Source organism: Quercus lobata, chromosome 4 (genome assembly GCF_001633185.2).
Source record: "Quercus lobata isolate SW786 chromosome 4, ValleyOak3.0 Primary Assembly, whole genome shotgun sequence".
Classification (NCBI taxonomy): Eukaryota; Viridiplantae; Streptophyta; class Magnoliopsida; order Fagales; family Fagaceae; genus Quercus; species Quercus lobata.
In genome coordinates, this window is record NC_044907.1 from 34,825,339 (window position 1) to 34,835,835 (window position 10,497).

General features: G+C 32.3%; 2 protein-coding genes across 2 annotated transcripts; both read right to left on the minus strand.

The window, feature by feature from the left end:
- Nucleotides 1-5,914: 5,914 nt before the first annotated feature.
- On the minus strand, nucleotides 5,915-7,315 carry LOC115985092 (disease resistance protein RPS4-like). Its single transcript, XM_031108062.1, has one exon. It carries the CDS (start codon nucleotides 7,313-7,315, stop codon nucleotides 5,915-5,917), a length of 1,401 nt encoding a protein of 466 aa, XP_030963922.1.
- A 688-nt stretch (nucleotides 7,316-8,003) lies between these two features.
- On the minus strand, nucleotides 8,004-9,938 carry LOC115985093 (TMV resistance protein N-like). The gene is made up of 2 exons (XM_031108063.1): nucleotides 9,436-9,938; nucleotides 8,004-9,150 (listed from the first exon to the last, which is right to left on the minus strand). Exons 1-2 carry the CDS (start codon nucleotides 9,936-9,938, stop codon nucleotides 8,004-8,006), a joined length of 1,650 nt encoding a protein of 549 aa, XP_030963923.1.
- Between the last annotated feature and the right edge of the window lie 559 nt (nucleotides 9,939-10,497).

A 10,497-nucleotide genomic window follows, 5' to 3' on the forward strand; every position in this document is an offset into this window, starting at 1 on the left:
TACCACCATCCATATATTTGCCATATAGATTGCTCAATACCTTGAAGCCTAATCCACTTTCCTCTTTCCACGTTCTTGGAAAGAGTACAGTACGTAGGACATAACTTCTGTCTTAGAGTTTTGATGATATTGCTTTCATCAATTTAGACATCATTATAACGGAAAAAGGTTTCTTTCAAACTCGTCATATATCTTTTTATTGGATGTAAATTTTGAATATCTAACCGATGAATTGCTTGTTATTATTATATTCTCAATACTTGCAAAATTTCAAGAAGATCAATGATCAATAGATATGTCATTAATTAAATATTTAAATTTCAAGTTTTTGTGATCTAAAATTATGCACAAAAAATAAGTTTATTGATTGAATAGTAAATAACATCCGATTGGAACGAAATTTGACATGTGTTAAGAATATAACAATTCAATGGTTAGATTTTTAAATTTTATATTCAATAAAAAGTTATAGGAGGAAATTGAAAAGTTTCTCTCCAAATTAGTTTGGAGAGAAACCTTATTCATTATAGTGTGGAGTTTGGATCACATGATTGTTTTTAGAGGAAATGGATGACCAATAATGCATGTAGTAATTTTCACTGAAAATTCTTTTTGCTTTCTACGTTCATTCTTGACTAATAGCATTTATTCCAATAGTTTTTAAATATAATCCACTTTCTACATTATTTTTTTACTTCAATGTTTAACCATAAATTGTAAGTTGTTACTAGTTCTAATTTGAATTCACCACTCAAATTAATTTTTAACCTACCAATAATAGCAAGTAGCAACCTGCTACTTAGAGTTGTTGTGAAATTGATGTGAAAATGTTGTGGATATAACATTTCTCTTAACTATGGAGAAGTCTTACATCCACAACATTTTTACAACAAATTATAGGAGTAAGTTATTATTGGTTTATATTTAAACCTACCACTAAAATTAATTTTTTTTTTCTATTAATAACAGCCAATAACAATCCTTCACTTAGGTTCTGTTGTGAAAGTGAAAATGTTGTGAATATAATATTTCTCTTAAGAACGTCTTACTTTTTACACTTTTGAAAAGAGGAAAATAGGACACACTAATATAGATTAACCTTAGTGTGATAAACTATACAGTATAATTCCAATTTTTCATAGAAAGGGAATGAGCTTCATAAAATTTCTTAAAACTGTGTTTTTTATTTATTATTATTATTGTTGTTGTTGTTGTTATTATGAGAGGATTTGAGTAAAACTGCACGTGAAGAAGTTAAAGGGAAGTTTGTGTAATTTACCATATATTTTTTTTAGTCAAACTTAACTTAGTTGTCAAGGAATTTGGCTCAAGAGTAGCGTGAGTTTGTGACCTACTTTCTGGGTTCATGAAAGAAGACAATAGGATGCAAAATAAATCTTGATGACCAGGTATAAGATTCGGTTTAAAAGATATCAATTTTTTTCATTTCTAATGACCATGCATAAGATTTTGTCTACAAGATATCAATTTTTTCAAAAGTTTAAGCTATTAGGCACAGATGAATTTAATTATTTAATCATATATTAACACTTCTTCTTATGTGTGGACCCAAACTCCCTCCTATAGTCTTACTAAATAAGATCTAATATGTGGCATTTTTAACACTTTTTACATGGGAGGTAAAGATCGAACTCGGGATCTCCTATTCTGATATCACGTTTATTAATCATTTAACCAAAATTCAAACAAGGATTGTGCACCAATTCTTATGGCATACACTTTAAACTAACTCAAATTTGAACATCTCAAAGTTACATCTTCACAACTTAAACTGTTGCATTTTTCAATAAGATAAGTCGAAATTTATATAGCATTGAGCTTTAATCACAAAAAATACCAAATGCGCATTAAAAAAAAAAATACTATCTTAGAAAATTATGATCCCAAATAGTATATCCACTCACCAAATATTTGACCAAACTTTGTTAAATTAATGTTAAAAATGTTGTGTATTAACCTCCCTGTGGGTAAGAGCAGTTTTCCAAAATTACCATCCTTTTAGATTTAAAATGTCTAAAAAATCCTATCTATTAAACACAAGTATACACAAATGCTCTTAAATTTTACTTGAAATACCAAAAATTAATGTTACTCTTACCAATGCTAATAAACAAGACGATAATATAGGACTTGCTGTCTTAGAAGAACTCCCATAAAGGAAGAACAATTTAATTCTAAAATCAATTGTTTAAATTATAGTGTATCATAAAATATTCAGTATGACTTATTATTATTATTATTATTAACTGGTCCTGGAAAGATTTGTCATTGCAAAAATTTTGGTTCTTGATAGACTTTGTATTTTTATTCTTATTTTATTTACTAATCATAGTATAGAGAATCTTTTAAATATATAGAATATTTTGTTGCGAATAATAAAGGAAGGATAATGTAATTACCAGGGACGGAACCAGGATTTGAACCTGGGGGGGGCCAAAGCTTAAAACAATTTTTATTTTTTTATTTTTTTATTATTTTTTTTTTTTATGAAAATAAAAAACTAACACCTATTTCATATTCAACAAAATACTACATATAAAATAATTGTTTCTTAAACATTTGATATTATAAAAATGTCAACAATGTATAACATACAAAGTTCATATTATCGTATATATATATATATATATATATATATAATATTACTATATTAGCCACATCACACAAAGTCACAAAGACAATTTTTGATAAAACCAAAACAATTAACCAAAGACTTGGTCAATTGGTGATGGTCTCATAAAAAAGTCATTTATGACTTACCAAAGACTAATCTTCACAAACTCACAAGTGACAAAAAAAAATACTACCAAATACTACTCTCACAAATAAGATATTCACAATCACATACTCACATTCCACTGTATCTTAGTCCCACTTTATTTCTTTATAGTTAAAACCAAATGCGATAGAATGCGTTACAAAAAGTTTACTCAAGCCACAGGTGAGTTGTAAAGACGAAAAGTTCTCGCCGTAGTAACTCTTAATATGCAATTATTACCGCGAAACTCAAAGCCACAAAGTAGCCTGAGCTCTGGAGCCTCTATTTTCTATTTTGTTTTTTTTTTTCAGCAACAAAAAGGAAGAAAAAAAAAATTGAGAGAATTCTTGTTTACTTTGTTAGGAACTTAAAACCTTAGTATTAGTGCACTAAGCCAAAACTGAAAAGATTTTTTAAAAAAAAAAGAAAAAAAAAGAAAAAAAAGAAAAAGAGAAATGTCGTGCTGTTTCAATCACTTAATTTCATCCATAGCAAAATAAAAATGCAAGCATACTGAATATGATTAGTGAAGTCTGCTCAGTAGCTGCTTGTATATGATTGCAAGCATTTTTTTTTTTTTTTTTTCTCTTGAATATAATCACTTGTTCATCCAAAGAAAAATTATGAATCATGGTGTGTCACACAGTATTTGATTGGGAGTTGCTGTGTCCAATACCCATGTCAAAACACAATGCTTTTGTCTCTATGTCCACAAGATAGAGATCACTTACAGAATTTGGCCTTCAAAGAGACCATTAGTCCTGCTATTGGAACAAACTGGTTCTATTATCTGAGTGCTAAAATCAACTCAGAGAGCTTTGCTGTCTTTTTCTGTGTAGTGGCCATGTTTGTGCTTTCAGAGGTCAATACTAATCTGCATCAACTAGGTAACTCTAGATCGAATGCTTGTAAGTGTATGTTGACATAGCAGCCCATCATCAGCAGAGAGTAAGATAAGGTTTACTGTCGAGATTGCCCATATCTTGTTCTGGAGTTATTAAATGCTCCTTATTTCTTTGTAAAACTTTTAAGCTACATTACACATAATTGGTTAAATTTCTAGAGTTATCACATCTTTAAACTTGAAAATAACAAATTATATAGCTCAATGCACTGAAAAATACAGTTGAAAAGGAAAAAAATAATTCATATGATAATGAGATAATCAACAAAAAACATATAAAATGGAAATGAAAATTGAACATAATTATAGAGATGGAAACAGGAGAATTATACAGGAATTTTCACAGAGATACAGATCTTTCCACAATGTCTTAAATTGTTAGTGATTGCATGCATAAGAGCTATCTAGTAATAGAGTTACAAGCCCAAAAAATGTTAAAAGAGTTTGAAGCAAGAGTAGCCAGGGCCCTAGCCTCTGCAGTGACTCCTATCACAGCATATATGTACACCATTGGTGCTCTCCAACTTCCTTGCACTTTTGGCCATCAATCAGGGCAGCACGTTGCCAAGGAACCTTCTTCTTTCCCAAATAGAATTCCTCCATTCTTCTACTAACCTGAACAAATCTGTAAAAACCAAGCTGTAGAGCCTTAGTTAATGCTCCTCAAACAGCTAGGCATCTAGCCGCCATTCAGTTGCATATGACAGAACTGCAACAGCCTATTTGCAGCTTCTCTGCCAGTGCCCCTCAACTGTCAGCAACACTGGCAATCCCTCCGCAACTGGACACACCCGCCTTGGTACTCTCCTGCAGTTATTCTGATCCACATGTGCATCATAGACTTGGGCATACCTACAATACAAAGCTTTACTGAGCATTAGCACATCATAAGTACACTGTTTTACACCCTCAAACATCACAGTGTTGAGGTTATACGACAGGTCCCACATAGTTATGATAAGATAATCTAGAGAACATCACATATTCCTGCTTATGAAAACCTAGACCCTCCATTTACTGAATAAATTACTGCTGCAAAGAGCAAGAGTAAATGACCTCAGTTCTAAGTGTCTAATCTGACCAAAACCACACAGCCCAAGCAAGACTGCGCTACAGGAATAAATGATCCAACTTCTCTTCCTCATTGAAAAAAGATACTTGGTTTCACTCACTATGTTTGTGTTGTATGAGGCCATGTCAGGTTTTCAGTAATTCCACAGTTTGAGATAGGGATAGCTAAAATTTAAGCAGCCACTTCTGTAGAGTACAGCTCTCTAATCAGGTCCTGTTTTCAAGTAAAAGTGGAAAGATAAGATTAAAAACTGTTAACAGTTTCGACTTCATTAAGGGATTCCTAAAATATATATATATATATATATATATATATTGTGTTATTGAAAAAGACTGATACAGAGAAACACAAACTTGAATGTTTTTATAAAAGTGTAGGATCTTTCCACTATGAAATATGACTAAACTTAAATTCTGGACATGACACATCAAAATAAAATTGTAGGATCTTTCTTTCCACTATGAAATATAATACAACAAAACAAAGCGGAAAAATATGACAACTTAAATTCTGGATGTAATGCATCAAAACAACAGTAACAACTAGAGTGGGGCTTACCAATTAAAACAGGATACCTTCTCTATTTTTCAACCTTGTCTGCACAGTTGCTTGCCTGCTTGAATATGCACAGAATGCAGAATGGCCCAGAATAATACGCATATTAAATTAACTAGGTTTACTACTATGTATTATTTGATCAAGGAAATAGACCAGATGAGAGTTGGAATAAGTGCCAATAATAAAACTAAAGCACGGCTAGCAAAATTATATTTTGAAATTGAAATTAATTAAGTACAAGTGTCCACAGGAAAAGGAAAAAAAGGATAATGCAGAGCAACCAACAAAACTTTAACAGAGACTTATGTGTGGATGATAAAGAAAAAAAACAAGAAGTTCAACAATCTTCAATGATGCTGTTGTTGGAATAAGTGCCAATAACAAAGATAAGTTGAAGCTAGCAATTGTTAGAATTATGATAAAGTGATTAAACTCACCATTTCCTATTAGCTTAAGCTTTTAGGAGAATCGGTGATTTAACATAAAATTCATTTGAGTTCATTGACTTTCAGAGTATTTGAGCCCATTTTTCAAATTCCATCAACACCTATAAAAAAATCCAATGACTTACAGAGTATTTGAACCAACTTTCTAAATTCCATCAACCTTCCAAGTCACTTTCACTAGATTTCTGCCAATCACCGAGCTCCTCACTGCATTCCAAGTACTCCTCACAATCAGAGTCACCATTGGCCATAAATTCTATGAATCTTTCATTCCTTTGTGGGTGTGGGAGTTCACTAGAGCTTCCTTCTCCACTAGGTCCAGCCCCATCATAATCATCATGGGTTTGCTTTGCTTTGTTACCTTCTGCTACCACCGTGGAATTGTCAAAATAATGACTGGTGTTGCTACTCTGAGCCACAATTTGATTGAGATCTTCTACATCTTTCTTATATACCATACAGAACCCGCATTTCTTCACCTTCATGCCTGAACCTTCCGCTTCAATTTTAATGCCAATCTGACTAAATTCATTTTCTTCACATTCCTGAAGTAATTTTATGTCCTCCTTCACGTAGTATTGAGGAAGCAAATAAAATAGCCACATTTGATCTGATAAACCAACCACGCTTCTAGGGCCTGGGACATAAGTCATTTCACCTCCATTGACTATCAACTGACAGGAAAATTTGCAGCTGCAGTAACCCCCGAAGTGGTGATGTGGAAGACAAGAAAATACCACGCAACCAGCAATGCCCATCCACTCATCACACAAATGAGAAGAAGTTTCAACTTTTATATTGACTTCAGCCCCCATACTTCGATGGCTAAACCACTTCGGAATTACACTTCCAGGAATAACAATGTGATAACTACTATCATACTCTTCATCGTAATATCTATCCTCAAGAGAGAGTCCCTGAAACATACAAAGCAAGTTGTTTATAACAGAGAGAGAGAGAGAGAGAGAGACCTGAAGGTGCTTTCTTATCACTGTAAAAAACATGTCAATGATAGCTTTATTGTCAGCCAGTTTACTGCAATTTGAAAAATAAAGCTCTGGCTCACATATAGAATTTGGTTTTAGTAGATCTGGTATTGTTTCTAGTGAGGTACAACCATATCCCACAATAGTTATGATACTTATTGGAAGCTTTGGCAATGATCGAAGACTCCTGCAATTCTCCAAATCCAAGGTTCTCAACTTAAATAGACCACCAATGCTGTCAGGAAGACAAATGAAACTATTTTCCCTTAAATCTATTTCTGTTAAACAGAATAAGTAACCAATATCATCAGGAATTTCCGTGAGATTGCAATCTCTTAGATTCAATTGGGCCAAAGAACACAAACCCCAAATAGAGGACAATCCCACAGGATGTGGACTTTTTGGCATTGAATTAAAATGGAGGAGATCATAGCAAGATGTGGATTTAAATGATGATAACCCCTTACATCCACCAAAAGAAAGCACTTTAAGATTTTTTAAGAGACCAATGGAAGAAGGAATCTCTTTTATAGCAGTTCCATCCAAGTAAAGCTTCAATATACGTTGCATGTTTTCTCCAAATTTTGGAATTTTTTTAATTTTTGAGCAGCCGGAAAGAATAAGAGTTTCAAGAGACTCTATTTCAAACTTTTTTGGAAGAGATTTTAGGTTTATGCAACCTTTTAGACTAAGAAAAGTTAGCCTTTTAAGAACTACAATGGATGGGTGCACCCGGGATAAATTTAAACAATCTTCAAGAACCAATTTCTCAAGGAATGGGACTTCGGTGAAGACAGGGGTTTCAATAAGTTTCAGAGGCTTGCTTATTCGGATCGATTTTAACCTTTGAAATGACTGTTAAATGCCAAAAAAAAAAAAAAAAAAAACCAGTTAGCTTCCACAAAACCTTACATATTAAGGAAACTTAAAAATAAATGTTGTATACAAGTACCTAAATTACCTTTGATTAGAAACTTGATGGAAAATATTTTGAAGGGTAATTGCCCCAGTCAAGAATTCTTAAGCCATTAGGAAGATGTTTGGGACCTTGTAAAAGGTAAACATTATCAATTATGAGTAATTTAAGATGTTGCATCTTTGAGAATGATTCAGGATTCCAATGTGCTTTTTTTGGTGTAGAGTTTGTAGACAACTTTAAAACAATGCCTTGAATTGCTTCTGTTTCCTAATAATCATGAATAAAAGGGATTAGTGACATGAGAATATACCATTACAATATTACCTAACCTACTGTAAGTTAAACTCTTTTGAATAAATCAATAGGGTACATGCTGAAGTTTTCTAAATAACCACTTACCATATTTTTTGTTAGTACATCTTCAACATCCTCAAACAACCACAATTTACTACGTTTTCCAGGATCTTTAGGGAACTCTTGATAAACTATGTTTCTACCCATTTCTTGTAGTAAATCATGCATCCATATTGTAGTTTCATCCATTTTCACAAGAGATTTATCCACAAGAACCTCTAAACCAACATCAGGGTAAAGGCCGAGATAATCTAGTTTTTCTATTGTATCATTTTTGTTCTCATTATTAAAGAAACATGCAATATGTAGAAATATTTCCTTCTCTACTTCATCTAGTCCTTCAAAACTTATTTTAAGTACTTGGAGAATTTCACTTTGAGGAAATTCTTTAAGCCTATTTAATGTACTTTTCCATCTATCAATATCTCTACTAACCAAAAAGGAACCCAAAATCTCAATAGCTAAAGGAAGGCCTTTAGTATATTGTACAACATCTTTACACAGTTTTAGATAATCTTTGGGAGGATGGTCATTAGTAAAAGCTTTCAAACTTAAAAGACGAAGAGCTTCATCGTCATTCAATCCTTTAACTTCGTATATTTCATCTACTTTAAGTATACGAAGTAAATGCTTATCCCTTGTTGTTATGATAATTCTACTACCAGAACCAAACCAATTACCCTTCCCAACTAACATTTTCAACTGGTCTAATTGATTTACATCATCAAGAACGAGAAGAATTCTTTTATAACATAATCTATTCTTGATCACGAAAAGTCCCTCATCAACATCTTGTATACTTATACTTTCATTTAATATTTTTCTAATAAGTAGTTTTTGCAATTGAATTAAACCATCTTTTTCACAAACCTCCCTAACATTACGAAGAAAGCAACAACCTTCAAACTTCTTCGAAACCATATCAAAAACAACTCTAGCAAGAGTTGTTTTACCAATTCCCCCCATCCCCCAAACTCCTATAATGCGAACATCATTAAACCCTATAGCCAAATGTGACTTGAATTTCACTCTAGATTTTATTCCTACAAGGTCTTCAATATCTTTTAAGGAAGCATAACTCAATTTATGCCATAACTCTCCCACAATATTTTGGATAAGTTGTGCCTCAGACCTGCAATGAAGAGAGAATGATATCTAGTGAGCACCACCTATAAATAGGACCAAAAAATGAAGTAGACACCCAATTTTCTATTTTGTTAGCTAAAACAAGAAAATGTAAAGAACTTGGTGCAAGAAATTGAAAGAAATATAAAAATGTATATTAATTAGACCAAGTCAAAATATTAAAAAAAGTGTGAACATCTGTCACTTTACTTTAAAGTTAAAAACAAGGCTTAAGATAATAAGAGTATTTACTTGAATATTTAGAAGTAACTAATATGTCAAATTGGATTACCTATCTAGTAGGTGCCACCCTTTGAGATTTGCCACTTCCCTTAAAGCAGCTCTCCATGTATGCACATTCTCTATGAAGTCCTTGAAACATTCTTCATGTTTAGAAAAGGCTTCGGCAAAAGAGCCTGTTTGTTTTCGTACATTAGATGGATCCACATCATAAAAAATTGGGAAAACTGTCGTTTTCATTTCTTTCATGCATTCAATGATCTTTACAAGTTCATCCAAGCACCATGTTGAAGTGGCATAGTTTTTTGAGAGAATGACAATTGTAAATCTTGATTCTTCTATTGCTTTCAAGAGCTCTGGTTTAATAGATTTTCCTCTCTCAAGTTTTTCCTCATCTCTAAAGGTGATTAGGCCCTTTTGTTTCAAAGCAACATATAGATGGTCCGTAAAACTAGTGCGGGTGTCCTCACCTCTAAAACTAAGAAAGACATCATATTTCCACCGTGATGTTGAAGATGACGAAGGGGAGGCCTTTTGAGTGCTTATGGAAGACATTGGAAATATGTTGGCGAAACTTGAACTACAATAAAGATGATTAAAAAAAAAAAAAAAAAAAGCGTGTTCAATTAAAATTGAAAGAAAAATTATAAGGAAAAAAAAAAAAAAAAAAAGATAAGAAGAGAACAATTTGATGTGGAATTTTCATTTCTTGGAGTGAGTGAAAGTATAGAACAAAAGAGATGAACATGTGCAAAAAGTGAAAAACTAACATATTTGATAAATGAATTTGCAGCAGTGATTGTATAGCTCACTATTCTAAGAAGCAACACATGATTCAGTTCCTATTACATGATTTCTTGTTTAATGAAGTAATGACCATTATTTTGTCTTTTTATTGAGAGTTTGTAAAAGAAACGCGGGAGGCATTGCTAAAACTAATGTTACAACAAAATTCATAAGAGTCTCACATTTTGGGGTGATTCTAGCATTGCTGGGCATTCACTTCCGTTGTTTTCAGTGAAGTCAACATTTATTTTTTCAATTTTTTAAACAACTAGTTACTAACCCATGCTTTGCACCATTTTTTAATTATAATTTGTAATTTTTTTACTTT